This window comes from Centruroides vittatus, unplaced genomic scaffold (assembly GCF_030686945.1).
Source record: "Centruroides vittatus isolate TY-2023 unplaced genomic scaffold, ASM3068694v2 contig_301, whole genome shotgun sequence".
NCBI lineage: Eukaryota > Metazoa > Arthropoda > Arachnida > Scorpiones > Buthidae > Centruroides > Centruroides vittatus.
This window is the reverse complement of record NW_027121927.1, coordinates 2,421,982-2,443,998: the sequence shown is the minus strand read 5'-3', so window position 1 is coordinate 2,443,998 and position 22,017 is coordinate 2,421,982. Positions and strand designations below refer to the sequence as shown.

The following is a 22,017-nucleotide window of genomic DNA, read 5'->3' as shown; positions in this document are numbered from 1 at the left end:
AGTATGTATTTCACACCCCCCTCGCCACTTAGACTATGCCTACGACAACGAGTCGATCGCGACACATTTTTAAGATAAAAAGTAGATCTTATGTACACAAAAGTTGGCCACCCCTGCTATATAATATATTCAATATTTTTTATATGCTTATGGGCAATGTTAGTTTGGTACAAGACATTCTGTTAGATATAAATTCTAAACAAACTAAAAAGTATAATGTCCTGAAATTTAATTCTTTCACATATGTATCATCACTTAATTAATATTCTAAATAACATCCTTTATTAATGAAATTTTACAAGTTATTTAACATATCAAACTTATTAAGAATAATATTCCAATTAATTAATTTCACAAACTTCTTTTTATTAACATATTATTTTATAGTTAAAGCCCCTTAATTATTTTGTTTTGATAAATGCAAAATATATTTTATTAATTATTGATTTAAATTTTATATTCTTATACTTTTAAAGCTATACAATTTTGAAATTTTCACTTATACAGAAAAAATGTGAATGGTTATCTATTTATTTTTATTAAATTCATGCTAAAAATTTTAAAATAAAATATTTCAAAAAACAAACTGCTAATATACAAAAGAACATTTTAAACACATTATTTTACATATGACAGAAATAGTAAAAAAGGCAGATAATTCAAGATTTCATATCTAAATCTTAATGTATAATCAAAACATGAACAGCAATTATGTAAATTATACATGATGTATTTTTTCAAATTAATTATAGTAATGTATTTCTAATTAGTATTTTACAATTAAATTATCTAAGTATTACAATATAAATAACAGAAATGATAATGTTTATGATAAATTACTATTAAAAATAATCACTGCTTGATCACTAATTAACATTGTCAGCCACTTAATATAATCAAAGCCTGTTTTCCCAAATCACTTCTATATTTCCTATATAAAATCTTGCCAGTTATTGTAATCAGATTAACCTGTTTGCAATTGACTGGCTGACTACACTACCCCTGTTGTAGAATAAATACATGCTCTGTAAAGATGACAGCTTCTGGTTATTGTTATCAGCTAATTATTATTATCAAAACAATCTTGATCCAATGTGATTACAATAAGCAAAATCACTACCTATACATTTAACTCTATTATATTAGTAGAAATTATAATATTTTCTAATGAAAGTCTTTCACTTTGAGATATTTTTGTGTAATTTTAAATATATTTTGCAAGTGATACAGTTTCTTTATTAGTTAATTTAATTAAAGATTTATTGTAATATGAAATGAATATTTTAATGACACAGTTTTTAAAATGAAATGTAAATGTGTTTTGTATATCTGAAATGTTTATTAATCACTTGTATGTGTTTGTTTATTTTATAAATAAAATTATTAATTCACTTATAAACTGTCTAACTTTAAAAAAGTTATGCTATCACACAAAAATTTATAAATTTGTAACATTTTGATACAAATTTATAAATTTAGAAAAATTTTAAAATTTTTTGATAATTTAAATAATTGATTATCTATCATTTAATTAAATTAGATAACTATGATAATTATTTATTAAATAAATCAAGATTTAAATAAATAAAGTTGTTACATACACAGTGAAATGATAAACAAAACACTTCCATCCAGTTGGTCTTTCCAAAAAATTATAAACTTTTCCTTGAAATGTCATTTTTATATTTTTTCTTCCTTCACGAAATACATAACAGGTCCTCCAAGTAGAACTAAATAAGAATAAATTTAAAAATTAAATAAATTACAGTTTATATGTCATTTCCATGTTTAATAAACATAGATAATATATATTTGTTGAAAACAATTATAAATCTCCAGTTCAAAATTTTTCCAAATTTCAATTTAGAAAAACTTTTTACTAACATTATGTATTTTTCAGAAACATTTTATTATCTGTTTTCAATAAAAACTCAAATAGGTAAGTAAATTTACATAACATTCAATAATATGATTATGTAATATCTATTTTAATGCCCGTATCGCACAAACCATGGACTTATACTATAAGGGACCGAACATAAAAATACAAAATATCCGTAAATCTAAAGATGATAAATATAACAAATTGGGAAATCATCTCCTCAAGCTAATGAAACAAACACAATTATTCATACTCAATGGAAGAATTGAAAAGGATTTCCCCTCAGAATATACTTGTGTTACTACTACCGGTACGTCAACTATTGATCTAATAATCTGCTCAGAACTGCTTGTGGACTTATGTTCCGAACTCCGAGTTCTAAACTCTGATTCATCGGACCATTTTCCAGTCAGATCTATATTCGGGCTAAAAGCCAACTTCAATAGTGGACAAGTAAATACATACTACCAGACAACCGTTTATAATTATGATTGTTTTCAAGCTCAAGTTAGCAGTAAAATGAATAATTTAGTATCTAAAGGATTGCTAGACGGTGAAGAGTATTATTCTAAATTCGAAGGCATCCTAAAAGAATTTATTCAAGTCCAGAAGATCAAAAATCCGAAAATTCATGGTCCAAAAAACCCATGGTACAACATTGACTGTATCAAGTTAAAAAATAAAAAAACTAAAGCATTACACCAGTTTAGAAGACTATCTACAACCGATTCCTTTAAATAATACCGGCAATTTAAAATTACTTATTTCAATCTATTAAAAACCAAAAAACTAAATTACTTCAAAAAGTTACAACAAAAAATATTAGAAAATAAAAATAATGATATATTCTGGTCAACGATACAGAAACTGAGACGGCCGAATATAGAACAATCAGTTCATATTGAATTTTCTGACTGGATCACTTTTTATAATAGATTTACAGAAAAAAGTATTTCTCCAATGATCGAAGTTACAAATTCAGTAAACGAAATATTCGATTTACAGATTACTGCCGAGGAGCTTGAAGTGTCGATCCGGAAGCTAAAACCGAAATCATCCCCCGGACCGGATCAAATTACAAATAAATTCATTAAATTACTTCCGCCATCCGGCAAGCAGGTTCTTCTTGACCTATTTAATCACTTTTATAACCACTCAAAATACCCAAAGTCTTGGAGTACAGCAAAAATTCTAATGATTTATAAAAAAGGAACCCGAACAGATCCCAAAAATTACCGCCCTATTGCTTTATTATCCGTTTTAAGAAAATGTTTCACCTCAATATTAACCTCTCGATTTCAAAGCTGGTCTTTCAAACAAGGTTTAAATTCACAATATCAGTATGCTTTCACTAAATCAAAAGGAACCGAGTCAGCTATTTTTCTATTATTGTTAATAATTCAAAATTATCTCCAGCGTAAGCGCAGAAAGATTTTTACTGCCTTTATTGACATTTCCAAAGCATATGACTCCGTGCATATTTCCATCCTGATTGATAGGCTAAGAAGGTTAGGGGCCGGTACCAAATTCTGTAATGTAATTAAGTGTTTATTTTCATCTTATACCATTAATATAGTTCATAATAATCAAATTTATCCGGATATAAAAATTCACCGGGGATTACTCCAAGGCGAACCTCTGTCACCTTATTTATTTAACTTATACATCAGAGAAATTGACCATCTATTTTCCAACGACAATGAAGGAATTTATATTAATGGCCGCACTTATCATTACATCCTATATGCTGATGATCTGGTGTTACTAGCTCCAACCCGATCTACTTTGCAACGTAAAATCAATTTAGTCAATGATTACTTAAGTACCATCTGTTTAACTATTAACACTGAAAAATCTAAAATTCTCATAATTAGAAAAAATGTAAAAATATCAAACCAAGAAAAAAGTTTCTATTTAAATAACCAACCGATTGATGTGGTTAACCAAATCAAATACTTAGGAATTACTTTCAACTGGGACGGTGGATTCCACCCACATCTAGACCAACTCAATATCAAAATTAACCAACTTATTAATAATGTTATATATCTAGCATCAAGATTAAGGATTTCGAATTTAAAAATTCACTTGAAGATGTTCCATTCATTTATAGTTCCAGCACTCTATTATGCTAGACCCATTTGGGCTTTGGATTTTTATTCAGATTTGGAGAAATATCATATTATTTTTTTACGCAAACTCCTTCATATTGAGCAGACGGTTCCTGGATACGCAATTCGATCAGAAATAAACCAATATCAACTCTTTCCTCTATTTCTTAATCGGTTACTAAAATTTTACTTCCGGATACTAAACACTGAAGATGATAATATAAAATTTCTATTTCTCGAAATGGCAAATCAAAGTAAAATCTCAGTCAATAATTATCGTACATGGTATCAAAGATTCAATGAGATAATTCAGTCTTATGGTATTTCAAACTTGTTGCTTAACTCAAACGAAATCAACTGTAAATATGCTTACTCCTTAATGATGAACAATGCTTTGTCACAATCTATTGCTAAAGATCAAGTCGCTATATTAAATTCAACTTATCACCATTGGTATCTGAATATGTTACATATTCCATCTCAATCGTGCATTGCTACGGCAAATTCTAACCTAAATGTAAAGCGTACGCTACTTCAGATGCGGCTTAATTATAGTTCAATATTGATAGACAACGTATACATTGACTTCGCTAGGGAATGTTATTGGTGTAAATCTCGGCCTTTTTCTCTATATCATTTACTAACAGCGCGCTTAGCTATTGAAGATGCTCAACGTAAATTTCAAACAAAAGAAATTTTTGCACCTACTCACGGACGAAATTTTAGATCCTGTCTTGACAATTTATCGATAATTAGTATGTATAAGATCTACAATTTTTTCTCCTATATAACTAAAATGTTGTAAAATCAATCATAGCAACAAAAGAAGTATTGTATAACTTAAGTTGTTTACGTATAAAAAGATGTTCAAGCTGAAACTAACGCGATAACGCTCATAGATTCTTTGTATATCCAAGAACTATGTAACTAATCTTCAGCAAAGTTAAAATCAAATTGTAATATTAACTACTAGATCCCCCTGTAACAAGGTAACCTTATTACAATAAAGTGATTGATTGATTGATTGATTGATTATGTAATATCTATAATTCTACAAATACATAATGATAGTTCAATAGCAAGAATAAAAGAAGAGAAGAGTAGATTAAATTATGGGTCTATGGCATTTATTGATCTAACATTAATTACATCCATAAAAAAATGCATAAAAATTGCTAAATCTATAAAAAAAAAATAAAGATTACTGGAGGAAAGTTTGTTTAAAAAAAAAGCTTAATTTTAAAATTTTTTCAAAAAATATAATGCTGTCATTTAGCAATAAACAACTTTAATTGATTTATGCATAAATCAAGTTCATTGTCATTTATCAAGTTCATTTATGCATAAATCAAGTTCAAAGTCAACATTTCTTACTTAAAAGTTTTTAGTATTATTTATCATTATAGTATTAGTTTGTAATGAATTTTTTGAAGTGAAAGGATGATTGAGAAAGTGGTATAAATGACAAAACATCATCTTTATTAAAAATACACAAAATATTAATTTAAAAATAAAAGGATAATAAATGACAGTAATATGCAAGTAAATATATCTACAAGAAATCCTTGTTAATTTGAACTCAGATAGTTTAAAATCCCATTAGTTCGTAACCATACTTTTGTCCTAACTGAGGTTATATTTACATATTAAGGAATTCAGTTAGTTTGAAATACAGCTAATTCAAAATCTGAAGTGAAAATTCTGTCTGAACTGTTATAAGCATATGCTAATTCATTCATTTAGATGGAAGTGCCTCCATGCTATAAGACAGGTGTGTCAAACTCATTTAAACAATGGGCCATTAATGTGACTGATAAGATTCATACAGGCCACATCACATTTAAAAATTTTCTTAAAATTATAATTTGAAGTGAGAATGCAGGAATATAGATAGGGCAATTAAAACATATTATGTACAGTAAAACGTCGTTTATCTGAATCAATTGGGAACTGGGGTTGTTCAAATAACTGATTTTTTCGGATAACCGATTATGTGCGAAAAAATATATTAACCTATCCCAGGTTGAAATTTTTCTCGGTTGCATGTTGCTTCATGTTGAATTTTCATCGATTTTAAGCCTAACGAAAATTTTTATAATAATAATCGAGACTATTGTATTGTTAAAAATTATTTCTTTATTTTGTACAAACAAAATAAATATATTGAAAAATATAAAAACAAAAAAATTATACTTTAGAAGTTAATCTAGTATCAAAAACATTCGAGTCAGCACGACACAGTCCGACTGGAAAGCTTTCGGTTAACCGGCTTTCAGATAAACGACACTCTACTGTAGTTCAATGAATTCAACTCAACAATATATAACTGTTATAGTATTGCTCTTATTTAAACATTTATTTTATTTAATGTACATATTTATAAAACAAAAATTAATTGTTTTCACTGGAAACTTGCCAGCACTATCTTCCTCCTCCTAGTTTTCCAATATCTGAATTCAAAGACTGAGAAAAATCTTCATTATGGAAGATAGATGTTTATCAATTAATATTGATCTGTCACCCATTTTATTTAATTTCAGAGCTTTGTGGTCACAGGCCATGAAAAATCACAATGGGGGCTGCATGCAGCCCATTGTGGTGCCAGTTTGACACCCTTCACACCCCTGCTATAAGAGTACAACAGACCAAGAACAACTCTAATCTGGTCTTTGCTTTTACAGTAACACAATTTCGGGTGTCACCTTACCCATGGACTACTTTTTTCCCTCTTATAAAATCAGCTGGTTTTTGAGATTGCAAAATTGAGCTACAAGTAACAGATAGAGATATTTGTAGGGCTCTAGGATACTAAATTTGGGCAATTTACTACTTTTGGACCACTTTAAAAATAATTTGGGCTACATTTCGAAAAATTCTGCTTTAATTTTTATAAAACCTATCTGGCAACCTGTGAGGTTCTCACCAGACATGTGCTGTTTACCTATAGTTTATTATTATTATTGCAGTAATTATTATTAATTAACAAAAAAAGCATTCTGTATGTGTAGCCATATTCTGTTTGTTTAATAAATTATGTCAGTTACATGGCATTTGGCATATTGTACAGGAATACGTAAATCTTGGATAATTTGAAACTCGATAATTCAAAGTTGCAATTATTTTGTCTCGTGTTTTTAAATCAATGTTAAAGTTTATCAGGTTTTAATATTTGTCATCTATACTGTTTTTTCTACTGAACCCTCAATCCTTTTTCAAAATCTCTACTGTACGATAGTTTTGGAATTGAAATCAACTTAAAAATATTTCTGACATGAAGCATTAATTATTACTTGATTATGCCAAAAATTCTTAATTAATTCTAATTCTATAAAAATAAAAATAAAATTTACAATTTTTTACTGAAAATGTTAGCTCATCAGAAAATATTAAGAATAAAACAAATATTTCAGGTACATTTTAATTTAAAAAAATCTGAAGTTCTAATTAAGATTATTTTTTTATTTTATATTAAATTATATAAAATGTATTATTTATATATTAAAAACAATATGGAGGTGTTATTTTTAATTACATAAAATTAATAAAACACTGAATTTCTTTTCTTTAATATGTGTTCTTGTTTATTTGAAATGCGAGTGTTTGTATTAAAATCTAAAAAAACTAATACAAAAATATGTAATACAGTTGGTAGATTTAACTATTTTATTAAATTAAATTTTGCTTACCGATCATATACAGGCTTAAGATCAACATGCATACTACTCATGTAAGAATCAGAATTACTGACATTTGCATCTCCAACTTGAGATGTTTGAGATTTATCATTAGTAGTATCAGCCATTTCAATTTGTACTTTCTGGCATGCAATACTTTCTTGTTTAAGAATAGATTTTTTAGGAGACACTGATCTTAATGTTGGAGACGCAGTCATACTCAGTACTGCACACATTAGATAGCATTATCTAAAAATAAAACATTATAACTTTAATATTTGAGATTATTATTAATTATATTTTAAATAAACTGCGATAAATAATGTGAAAAACTTATATTATTTATCAATATTACAATACAATAAATTATAGATAATTTTCCAATTATTTTTTAAAATATTTATGTTTTAATAAATAATAAATTATAAATAAGGATAAGAATCAATGGATCAATGATACCCAAAAAGACCTGGCAGTAATGGACGTATCTGAAGAAGATATCCAGAACAGGGAAAGATTTAGAAACAAAGTAAAGAACTTCAAGGGTTTTCAAGAAAAGGAGAATAACAGACATGGAAGAATCTTCACTCAGGAGCAAAGACAACAACAGAGTGATAGAATGAAGTACTGGAAAGAAAGGAAAAAGAACAAAGGAAAGGAAAGAGGGAAAAGCAAGTCATAATTAGTTGTTTGTACGTGGTCCAAAGATGGCTGGAATCGATACAAGAAGAAATTATAAACAAAAAGTTAAAAACAATTCAACTGATCTTAATACAGAAATGTAGATCCAATAGATATTTCCAATTGAGTTACTAGGTCAAAATGCATAATCCAATCAGCTATCAGATGTTGACATGTTAATTGGATTTTCAAAGAATTTTCAATTAAAAAAAATTAAAATTTATCTGTTAAAATTTTGTTGTGTTATGACTAAAATACAATCTGTATTTATATTTGACAACAGTGAGCAAATAATATAGTTCTGAAAAATTAACAGATTAAATTTTAAAACAATATTTTATTTCTTTCAAACAGCTTCATTATTATTTAAAATCAAACTTTTATATACATCAAACTGAAATGTGAATTTAACTTTCACTATTATGAAATGTTACATTAGTTTATTCTGTTCTTAAATTACACTAATACAAGTAATTTAAGTTATAATACTTCTGCATCTTTTGAATTCATCATCAAATTTCTTTAAAAAATAGAAATTCTACCTTCTAGTATTAAAGGATTTTTTTTATTCATTCTATGGTGTCCCTGCATAAATCCTATTTGTGCAGGCATGCTAGAAATTGAACAATGTTTCTGGAAAAGCAATACATCTGAGAACAATAGATTGAGGTTTCACCATATTATTAATTAAACTTAGAAAAACTGAAAACAGTAGATTACATACATTTAATTTGACATTAATAAATTAATGACTGATTTATAACTAAGATTTCCTTTGAGTAAAACGTTCAGTTTTTAGCAATACTGAATATATTGTGTTTTGTTATATAAAAGAAATAATGACCCTTTAAATTTCAATGTATAAAACGGCATATATCAAATTAGTTATCAATAAAGGTATAACTCATTTCACAAATCTTGGCCATGCTATGAAAATGCACACTAGCAGGGACCAGTTCTCTTCAGTTAAGAACTGAAGGGAACATTGTCAAATAATGTTTCCTTCAGTAATCTTTCACAAGGTCACTGTGTGTAAACAAAAAGGAGATCTTAAACTTTTTAAAACTTTTGGAGTCCCAACTATGTACTGTGCATTGTCTAGCCAAGATATATGAAACAGTCTGCAATTCAATTTTTTGGTTGAAAAGTTCAGATAAATAATCACAAAATATTCAAAAAAATATATAGTTCAAATGCCTTTGACATTACAAAATGTCTTCTTCGGAATGAATGGCTTTGTAAGTTGAACAAAAATTTAAATAAACATTTAAAGTTACATTTACAGTTTTTTTATATTTTAAAAATACAAAATAGTAAATACAACAAACAGTCTAGACAAAGTATTGCAGTAGAATCAAGTATCAATTATTAAAAATTTTGAAAATAAACTTATGCCAAATAGGAGAAGATAAAAAACATAGACATATTGAGTATTCAATAAAGATAAAATGTCACAAAACATGCTATGAATATGCCAAGAGAAGCTATCTTTTTGCTAAAGATACCAGTGGTGCACTCACGATTTAATCTTGGAAAGCCGATTTGAATGGATAAAAAATTTTTAATGCAAATTCAATAAAATTTCCACCTTATCTGACTGCTAATTCATAAGTAGCAGATACAATACAATATAAATCAAAAATTGAATTTTAATTAAGAAAATACACTTTTTAAAAGTGAAATCATATCATCATAACGGAATGTGGATTGCCACATGAACATTGCAGGACTGGTAGAGGTGACAGAAATATGGAAATTATTAAAAGAACAAAGATATGCAACAGACACCTATTTATTCAGTAAAGAATATTGACCCCCCCATGGGCAGCTTTAGAGGCTACTACAGAGTGAGGAATACTATCAATGAGGTAATTAATAGTTATCTGAGGTATCCCTTCTCAAGCTATGCCCACTGTGGCATGTTGTGTGGCACATGCATGTTGTCTAAGATAGGTGGCAGTGGTCCCCAGTGCACTTCATGTCAGACAATGTTCAAATGAGGGAGAGATTCAGTGAGGCTGCTGGCCAGGGAAAGATGTGAATTCTGTTCAGGCCGATGAGAGTTCACCATGTAACATGTAGTTAGGCATTGTCTTGCTGGAACATTATGTTGGGTGCAGCCTGCACGAGTGGCTGAACCACAGGCCCCACAATTCATGTGACATACTGGTCTGCTGTCAGAGTACCAGAAATGTGGGCCAGGGTTGTCTACTGATCAAACATGATGCCCGTTATCGGGCCAGTGTGATGTTTGGTGAAAAGGGCTGGCATGTAGCATTCCCCAGGATTTCTCCACACACATCAATGGCCATCATTCCTCTGCAGACAGAAGTGGGATTCATCTGTAAACAATACTTGACATCATACAGTGGTAGTGGCATGCAATCCGTGGAAGTACCGCTTGCTTCCCTTGTATTTTCTAAAATATAATATATATTGTGCGATTATTTTCATAAACAATTTTTCATATCTTTGTTTCATGTCAATATATCTATTTTAGAATTAAAATAAATAACTGTTTATTTTTGTCATTTCCAGTATTTGTTTATAATTTTTATGGAAACACAGCTTCCCTATCATCAAATGTCACCACATGTCATTGTTCAGTGGTCCAGTTGTGATCCACTAGGCCTACTATGTCAGGAGTGCAGCCATGTCAAGCAGTTAATGGCACCCCAGTTGCTGGTTGCGATGCATCCAGCCTGACTTCATGTAACCTGTTACAAATGATTTGGGTGGACACAGACGCATCTGTTGATGGAGACAGGTGGCTTCAGATGGCATGTCCCATGATGAATGGGTCTCAACAGGCCATTCGGCAAATCTGCCAGTCTGTGTATTCTGTTGTACACTGGAGCAATCCACTCCCTCTTCTGAATGTTCTCAGATGTTCCTGCATCCATTGTTACACATTGCTGAATGGACTCAAGTCATGCCCAACAAGCATGACAACTGCATGCATCGACAAACTGAGGTCATGCAGCTCCAGGATAAGGTCTCAATCCCCAGCCATTAATTGGTGATATTCAGCTCACTATTGTCTCAAGACATTTTCTACATTGTTTTGAAAGTTTGGCTGCCATAAACTGTCACTGATAGCTTTTATGGCCTGAGCTGGTTGCTGGCCTTTTAGCCTGAAACTGGGTACCACATGACCTGATATGTACAAAAACTTAATCATTTGCATATCTCTGTCACTTCTACTGGTCCTTCAATTTGTATGTGGCTATATGCATTCCTTTGTGGTTTTGCAATTTCATTTTTGAGGAGTTTATTTTTGGAAAATTTTCTACTGTTGTTTGTTTTACTTTTTCTTTGAAGTATGCCAGAGTCCCTTGACTCCCTTCTGGGTGTGACACTAAAAAGCATGATTACAGTTTACAAGACATGTAAGTAGCATCAAGTAAGAGATTGACAAGTACAACTTGAATTGTATTTAGCAATTAATATGTTATACTACTACTGCAAACAGCAACCAGCCAATGTAAATTGATCATGACAAATGACTGTCCAATTTGAATATGATTATGCAACATTTTGTTATCAGTTTAACTCAAACAATAATTGTAGAAACTTTTAGAAATTATTTATAATATTTTGATAGATGCTAATTGCTAACACAACTATATGTATTTTACTAAAGATTTAACTGTTTTTAGGAATGTAAGATTTGGCAATTAAGTTATAGAGCTGAATTCAGTATGGTCAAATAAAATCAAATAAGAGTAATAAGCAATATGTTCTTTGACAGCTGACAAATTTAGGTTTTACAAACAACATCTATATATAACAAACAATACATAAATAAGCTTGTAGTAAGGAAAACCTAACCCATTATTTCAATTCAAAACTTTCCCCTTTCAGGGGAAGTTTTGAATTGAAATAATGACTGTTTGCACCAGAAGTTCATGTATAGTTAATTGGGGCCTCCTACCCCTAAGGTTTCCATACCTGATCTCAGCTTTCATGTATCTAACACCATTCTCAAGATTAAGGAAAGACAGAGATAGACAACAGTGAGAATTTATAGGTCTACAATTTTTTCAAATTGCAGCCAAAAAGCCTTAACAATAAATCATTGGTGCTGTGACGCAGCATCTCAATCATTGAGGATTGTGCCTTAAGAATAAACATTCATTAAAATATAAAAAGCAGAAAAAATTATTAGAGTTAATAGATTCTATACTGAGCATGTCATAATCTGTAAAGTTTACTTTTTACCAGTTTACTCATTCAATAAAATAAAATAATTTAATATTTTATTTTACTCATTCTGATTTTTTTTTTTTAGTAATAGAAAAACTATACACATAAATAAAACAAATAAACACTTACTGGAACAGAAATAAAACGTACAACACCTTTAACATATCCAGTACGAATTTTTAATAGCTTAATAACGTTTTCGGCTGCATTAATCAGCCTTCGTCAGTGAAAATGAACAACAACAGCAAACCAAATTCGAATTTACAAAAAACCTCAACTGCACATAGACGGGACCATGCTACAAACAGAATATAAGAAACGAATGAAAGGCAATAAATACAGGAATAAGATAAAACCGTAGTAGGCTCCTCCTTTTTTTTCATGCCAAAGCGTAACGCTATTCAACAAGTGACTTCCAGGCAGATGATAGGCCATCTGCATCTCTGTGGTTGATGCAAAGTGTAGATAACTGCACTTTATGTATCTCTATTTTTTCCATGTATTTGATAGCCTGCCTGGATTGAGTGGCTCTTATGATGGCGGCCCTATCCCAGTGTACTGTTATACCCTGCTGTCTAGCAAAAGCCGCTAGGACCGTGCTGTCACTGCTTCTGTTTACCGAGTATTCATGCTCTTTTATCCTCTGCTTCAGGTTACGTAACGTGGCGCCTACGTACACCAGGTTGGTGTTAAAACAATGATCCTTTATCAGTATCGAATATACCCCTGTTAACTCACTCGAGTGACCTCTCCTCGTCGTTTCTCAATAGCCGGTAAATCGTTGGATTGCGCTTGTAAATTACACGAAGGTTCCTCTCCCTGGCCACACTTTTGACAACCTTATTAAGAAAGGGCGTATAGCTCAACACAACCGTTTTTCGTAGATCCCAGTCATTGTGCTGCCAGTTATTCTTCTGCAATTTAGTAATTCGACGACCAACAATACCCCTTTGGTATCCATGCTGTGCAGCCACCCTTCGTATGTAGGCCAATTCCTTCAAAGTGTCTTGAATAAGCTATTAAGCTATTCAAGATTAATAAGCTATATTAAGCTGTTAAAAATTTATTAAAAATTTTTTTTTTTAATTTAAAAAAAATTTATTAAAAAATACTGGATGTGTTAAAGGTGTTGTATGTTTTAACTATACACATATTCTACTGGACAAAAACAAATTATACTGAAAAACTTTCAAACAATTTGAATAAAAAAATTGTTATAATGCAGCAAAATGTTTTATTACTGGATTATAAAGGCTTTGTTTACTGTTACAATATTTCATTGATGTTCATGTAGTTAAAAAAATGAATTTTTATCTAATGACATTTTTATAGAATACAATTTCAGCTGAGCAATTTGATACTAAGGAAAAAATAAATTTTAAATGTTTAATACTGGTATTTGTGCAGGAACTGCAATCAAAAGCATCTGTTTGGCTGGCAGTTGTCCAGATTTTTTCTCTAGAGAAATTTTACGAATGATATAAAAATTTAAAAAGAAAAAAAGCAAAATCATTATTATTAGCTTGTTATTCAAAAGAGAGAAGTTTTTTTTTATAAGATTGAACAATCTTATATTAAATGTAAAATCAATGTAAGTCAATAATAAAAATCAAGACATTAATAATGCACAAAAATAAATAAACAAATTTTTGTCAATATAATTGGAATTAATATCATTATTTCTAGCTGAAAAAAATATTGATTAATTGAAAATCATTTATTTCACTCATTCTATGGAATATTTATATATTTTTTGGAATATAAAATTACAAAGGCTTTCCTTTGTAACTCATACTGTTGAAATCATTAACTTACATTTTCCACTAATTTTTTTACACTTATTTACATAACAACTGATGATAAGTATTTTTATAGGTTATTCCTATTGTTACTTATCTTTAATATTTTGTTTTCTTGAATTTAAATCACTTCTTACTGATCAAAAAGTATATGAAAAAAGACCACTTAATAAATATACAAATATGTTTAAAATAAACTATTTCTGTTCAGCATAAAAAATGATTCCAATTAAAAAAAACAGAAAAAAAAATTGAAAAATAAAAGTAGCAAGAAACAACATAATATAATATTTATAAATAATATAATTAAACATAACTTAACTTAAACCATGTTTTGATTCTTTCTCATTAAGCTAAATCTGAAACAATCTGCTGCTTAAAGAAGTCTAAAATCAGACAGTGGATAAATATGTTCAGCTACTATCTTATTTAACATTTCTTTAATTAAGGAATAGTTTGAATTTTTACATCAAAAAATAATTTATTAATTTAATAATATTGGGTACCAAAAAGTAGAAATAACTATAAAATTTTTATATTATTTTTGTTTTAAGCCATTAAATAACTGATATCTTTTTATTGTTAAATATTCTTATAAATAATAAAATGTAGTAAAACAATATATATCTATCTTAAATCTAAAGGAATGTATGTTATCTGAATAATTTTTAATATTCCAGATGTTATAATGAGTAACAAACTAGAATCTATCTATATAATAAAAACAGAAATAGATGTTCCTGTCCAGATTTATCATTAGTTTAGTGTAACTAATGATAAATCTGGACAGGAACATCTATACATAAGTTTCCTTAACCTCATTTTGTTTTACATTGTTTTGGCTCTAAAACATGTAACATATAGAATTAAAACCAAAACTGATTTAAACAGTGCTATTATGCTAACAATTTTCACATTGTATTTTAGGCCTTTATAACATTTTAAAATAATTCAATAGGTTTTGTTAATTATTATTTACAAGCTTTAATCCTGTCCTTCTCCCCCGTGGGGAGGAATTTCGAAAAACCCCTTCTTAGTGTGCGTTCTCGTGACATACCCTAACTGTGTACCAAATTTCAACTTTCAACTCTTAACCGTTTGGGCTCTGCACTGATTATTATTATTATTATTATCAACTCGTCTCGATTATATATATAAATAATGTTTTTATTACTAACAGATTAAGTACGTAGAAAACAACAACAGAATAGACAAAGATTAAATAATCTACAAAAATAAATTCATTAACTAAATATGTCATTTTAATATTTTCCAAAGAAGACAAAGAATACCAAGAATACTTTTGTAAAATCAAAATCAAATATTGGACTTTTATAAATTATTCTTTCTCAACAGAAAGAGAGTACAAGAATAATTTCATTATAATAATAGAATATAAATAAGAAAAGTACTCATAACACAAGAGAGAAAATTGAATAAGAAAAAAATTATAATCAACAAAAAAATAAATGCTGCTTTAAATCATAAAATATTCAAATAAAATTAAAACTATTATTTTAGTTATAAATTGTTAAATTTTTATTTCTCCTTTTTTTCAAATATGTCAAACCATTCTTGATTTAATTCTCTAGCTATAAATTTAATCCATTTATCTTATGATTAAAAATTGAATTCATCTTAACTTTACTCAGTGCAGATATGATGGAGGATGTAAATATTTGTATCAAGTAATTTAAAAACTTCTATCAGTTTCTATCAGTAATTTAAAACTTCTAACTTCTCCAAACTGTTACTAGTTTAGAGTAAGAATCACCCTTAACACTTTTTCCAGGAATACTCCACTTTATTCAAATAAATGTTTTTGACACCTATCAGAGGTCTGCTTGAAATATGTTATTCATCAATTTCAACTGCATTCTAACAAAGTAATGTTCTTACAGCTTTTTTATATTTGAAATATGAATTTAAAAAACCCAACAGTTGAAAATTGAATAAACTATATATTTTAAAGTAAATATTTCAAAATATTTAAATGATGATAAATCAATCTAATTGATAGCTGTATCATTAATTCCAACAATAACTGAAGATTACCTCTTGAAATAGACAAAAATTTTATTTTTTTTATCTTAGATCCATAATGATATTCATTTAAAACTGTATAATAAGAAATACAGAGAGAGAAATTTAAATAGAACTACAAAGTACGTAAATGAATAAAAATTTCAAAGAAAAAATTAAAATTTATTCTAGAAATGAAATTTTTTATTAAAATGATTAATTTTTTCATTTCTATTCATCTTCATTTAATAAATCTGAATTCTGAAGATCATGTCAAGAGAAATATGTCGCCTGTAAAGCTATCTTCTTTACATATATATCTGTAATACAAGGAAACATCCATTCAGTGAACCATAAGTTCATTTTGTCATATAAAAATATTAAAATTAAGTATGTTACTTTATTTATTGTAAAATGTCTAATATTTATAAATTCACATCCTAAACAATATTTCAGAAAAATCACATTTATTTTGGAAAGTACTGATTAAAGTGACACACACAAATGGAACTTTCTTGTAGTCTTTCGTGTATAAAAAAAGACAAAAATGCATGGACATTGTGTAACATATTTTGTAATGGAAGACATCTATAATGTCAAAGAATAAGAAAATCACAATATGCCAACAATTGTAATAAAAAGACAAAAGCAAACTGTGTATTGCATTAGAAAAACATTTAATATCAAACAATGTCATCTTCAGATCAGACAGATTGTGCGTTCTAAATGTTGTCTTCAGGTGAATCTTATTTGATACTAAATATTTTTCTAATACTGACGGTTTATTTTTGCACTTTCTATTTATAATGCACTTTGTTATAAATATCTATTGATTAACCATAAATTATAAAAGATTAAATAGACAATAAATAGAGTTTTAAACTCAATGTTAGAATTATTGCCAATTGTTACACAATGTCACTCTAACTGGTCCCTAAATTTTGTTTGCTTATCTGACTGATTAATAATAGTGTCAATTTCTTTCTGTTACTCTAGTGAGTAATAAAGACAAAACTATTACTTTAGATAGTTTAGAATAAGAAGAATAAATACTGGAATGTTGTCTGCCAGTAATATTTCAGAGATAATAAAGTAAAATTAAACAAACACTTAAAACTAATCAAAAGGCAGACAGAGGACAATATAGGTCAATGAAGAACAGTTGGCAACCATACTTTTGTAATCAACTATAATTTAAAATCCTGTATTAAATATTTCAATTCAATTAAAAATAAAATTTTCATTCGAAAAAAATCTCTTTATGGATTACCTAATTAATTAAGTTAAAATATAATTTTAAAATATATAAAAAAGTCTTAATAATTTGTATTTAAATATAGAGAAATTCTTACATCCTATTATCTTTTTAACTTATATCTTTTTTTTCTTAGTAATTACAAGTTGTTTTATCTTTTTGCTGCATTTGATTTTTTTGTACAATTTTCCTCTTAGTTCCTGTAAAGTTTTGGAAATCAATCCATCTCTATTAATGTCATTCTCTCTTTCTCTTGCCTAGCAAGGTTCTCATTATTGCTTGTTTATTGATTCAGTTGTCATCCATTAATGTGTGTCCTGCCCATTTCAGTATCTGCATTTATGACATTGGTAAGTAATGGGTAGCTGTATAGACTGTACTTCATCATTATGTCTCCTCCTCAATCCCTTACTTGCATTGTCCCTTAAAGATTTGAATATTTTTCAAATTATTCAAATCACTGTAGTTGGTTTCTCTCATTAGAGTGTGCTCTATGTCTCAGAACTGTATAGCACCACAGACTGTATAATGGTCCTGCAAGTTTGTTTGTAGATTCTGCAAGATATATAACACAATGAGAAGATTCTGTTGTATGCAAAAACTGCACAATTGTCAGCATTTATCCTTGCTTTTATCATATCTCTCATTTTGTTTTTCTATTAAAATCAGTACCAAGATAATTAAAAAACTAAACATCTTTAAACTATGTTTCATTTGTCTTCCTAAAGTTTTTACTATTTGTTCTTATCACTGTTATTCCTTTTTCTCTTCACTTATTTGTAGGCATACTTGTGCACTGTCCATCTCAGTACTTTAAAGGTGTCTTCTACCACAATCAGGCCATTTCATATAATATTATTGTTTGCATATCCATATCCATGCATATATTGTGCAGGGATAACTTTTTTTCCTTTGACTTGATGGTATACTTTCTCTAATACAACGTTAAACAATAGAGATGACAATGCATTGTCCTGTTTGAGCCCAGTACTTAATACAAATACAGATGGTTGCATGTTTCTAAATCTTATGCTATTTCTTGTTTCTCTAAGCACATTTTTATTAGATGCTGAAGCTTCTCTGAAATTTCACTAGTATACTCTATAAACTGAATCTTTTTCTTATATACTCCATTATTGTCATATAAATAATAATATAGCATAAGATTAAATAATACAAATTAAATAAATACATTTAATAAAGCATTAAGAAAAACAGATAAATCTATTTCTACATAAATTGGTAATTTTTGTTACAAAATAATATATTTATTATTTGATAAATTAAGATGATGTCAATTTTTTGTTGGATTTTATTTCACATTACAATTTTTATTATAAAAAGACAATCTACAAATTTATAGTTTTAGCTTTTCTTTGAACCTTTAGATAATTAAATAAAATGAGCTTCATTTTATGTTGTCAAAAAAATGTAAGCAAATAGAACACATTTCACTTTTAAATACTTACAGTATATTTTTATTAATAATATATAATAGTTTATGAGTAATTATTTTAATGTGACATCATCACAATATCATGGTGCAATTTTTAATTATATTTTTATTTAACTCCTTTCAGAGAAAAATTTCTGAATTGAAATAACATGACTTCTGGAACAAAACAGGTTCATATATTGTTAGTCAGGGCCTCCTGCCCCTAAATTTTCCATATCTAGTCTCAATTTTCATCTGTCTAATTCTATTCTTGATATTAAGGACAGAGAACAGTGGGAATTTATGTCTACAATTTTTTCAATTTGCAGCCCAAAAATCTTTATCATATTAATAAATGCTTTTAAAAATTCTATAAAAGTTATCTTCATAATACTCTAACTTTTTGTATGAGCTTATTTTGTAGTTCTAGCTCAAGTATTTCCTAAAGATTTTAATAATTTTTATTATTTTTTTATTTATAATGTGTAATATGAAATATTACATAATGTTATGTTCAATATTTGTGACATACTGTATTTATTATTAAATTTACTCTTTATTGGAAGAGGACACCCCCAATCAAGAATGTTGACTTCTTTTGATCAAAAAATGCTTCAGAGTACTTCATGTTAACCTTTTTAAATTTTGTGACATTCTTTGTTTTGGTTAGTAATTTAATATTTTCGTTATAAGGATTCATTTGCATAATACATATTTAGTTTCTAGAATTTCGTCGGATAACAATTACGTAAAAGTAAATTTGAAGATGAAGTTTGTCCAAAACACATTTAGTTTCTATACAAAACAAAAGTTACACGTTTTTAAAGCAAAAGCTTTACTGTAGTTTCTACACATGACTTTGAGCTACTCTGTACATGGATTTTACAATTTTCTTACATGGTTATCCAAACGCAATGCCAGCAACAAACATCAAGTTTCGAAAAGCACCATCGTCTTGTAGATGACATCTTAAATCTCCAACAAATTTTAGTATAATATTTGAATATTTGTACATTTGTTTGCAGAAATCACAATATGCATTTCCTTTTTACATAATAAAATAGATAAAGAATCCTACATTAGACAAATATCTAAATGAATAAATACCGTACGATCATTAAATAAAATACAGATTACAGAAAGAAAAGCTACGGTGCGCTATTTTCGTTTCCGTTCAAGAATTTTAAATCGATCCCTCGAAAAACTTCTTAACCAATTTCTACCGCACACTACAGCACACCGAAAACACCATTTTAGTTCTCTTTGATTCGGCATTTTGTACTTCAAACATTAAATATTGATAATGAAAATTTTCATTTTGATCAATTTATTCAAAATGACAAAAGCTACTTATTTGTTACTTCTTATAGGTCATTACCATTTAATCTCCAAACCCAGTTTACAGTATTTTTGTGTATACTTTTACCTGATAAATCACCTGAATAAAGTAAAATTTATATCTCTCATTATTTACGTTTCAATTGAAAATTCAGAATATTTATAATTAAAATAAACATTGTGGTAATAACTTGGCTTTAAATATAATTCACTCACGTTTCTTTCTCGAAAAGATATCAATTGAAAACAATGATCTATTAAAAAGCATATAATCTTTGACTCGATCATCACCGACGAAAAAATCAAAATTCTCCGTGAAGTGTAAATAATATTCCATATTTGTTAATTTCTAGCGTATAAAAGTCGACCGAACGTTCTTTTCACATTTAACACGTTCAACTACGGCAACATAAACACTAATAACGAATCCATTTTTTCCGGATGATAAAATCACGTGACTATATATTGTCACAGAAATCTGAAATACGAAAAATTTAAACAAATTAAATTAAATTATTTATATAATTTTTGGCGATATTTTATTACATTTTATTTATCTATTTTAAGTAGTTTTTTATTATATTATAAAATAAAAACATAAACATAAAAATATGCTAAAAATGGCCATTAGATCGCGCGACGGGAAATGGGACAATCGATCCTAAAAATTAATCTTTATTAAATAAATAAATAAATAAATATATATATATATATATATATATATATATATATATATATATATCATTATATTGTTAATAGGTAATTATATTTAGTAATATTTAACAAAGTAGAAAATTTAAAGTATGATATAAAATGTTCGTTTTATTATATTATTATTATTTTTTTTTTATTACTAAGAAAGTGAATGCGTATTTAAATAAAAGATAACGAATTGTATTTAGTTTTTACCAGGCAAATATTTAATTTCATTATACAAAATTAAACTATTGTATTCAATAGTGAGTTGATATAAAAATAATGAGAAATGTAAATATAAAGCTTTTTTCAATTCTGTGCAATTGACGTATTTGATTAGCTTTTACTTGTAGTTTGTTAAATAATTTTCTTTCGGAATAATAATCTGACGTATTAATAAATGGATCCACTAAAAAATTTCTGAGCCGGACTTGAACTGGGATCTCCGAGAGTGGCAGAGTCAACCTTCCACTAATCACGATGATGTATTGCCTTTCGTCTGTTTCGGTGTTTTTGTAAATTAAAATAAGAAAAACAGTATTAAATTTAAATTGATTTGTTACTCAAGATACTAGGCCGTACGAGCGATGACGATTTGGTCTATTAAGGATGCTTCCGATCAAGGCCGTCGAGAGCTTATAAGGAAGCTTGGGGATAGAGCCGTCCCCTTTGACCAATTTTTTTCTTTTTGGAACAAATTTTATACATAGAATGGTTCTTTCTTAATAGAAAGTAATATTGAAAATTATATTTAAAAAAGTACTTTTGAAAAAGAAACGGTTTGAAAAAATGCAACATTTTCCCGTGAAGCTAGAAATAAATTCCAATCAGATCGAATTTTCCACATCGGCACCAATTGGTGATGACAATGTGACAGATTTTGAGATGGCCGGTCGACCGAGCGGTTAAAGTGGCAGC

General features: G+C 28.2%; 1 protein-coding gene across 1 annotated transcript in view; it reads right to left on the bottom strand.

Annotated features, from left to right (window-relative positions):
• LOC136972766 (potassium voltage-gated channel subfamily KQT member 1-like) overlaps positions 1 to 20,832 on the bottom strand; it is a 97,588-nt gene extending 76,756 nt beyond the window's left edge. Inside the window, exons 1-3 of the mRNA XM_067267402.1 lie at positions 20,620 to 20,832; positions 7,680 to 7,916; positions 1,602 to 1,730 (exon numbers count right to left, since the gene is read on the bottom strand). Of these exons, the coding sequence (XP_067123503.1) occupies positions 1,602 to 1,730; positions 7,680 to 7,903 (353 nt within the window). The 5' untranslated portion in view covers positions 7,904 to 7,916; positions 20,620 to 20,832. The remainder of the gene's footprint in view (positions 1 to 1,601; positions 1,731 to 7,679; positions 7,917 to 20,619) is intronic.
• Between the last annotated feature and the right edge of the window lie 1,185 nt (positions 20,833 to 22,017).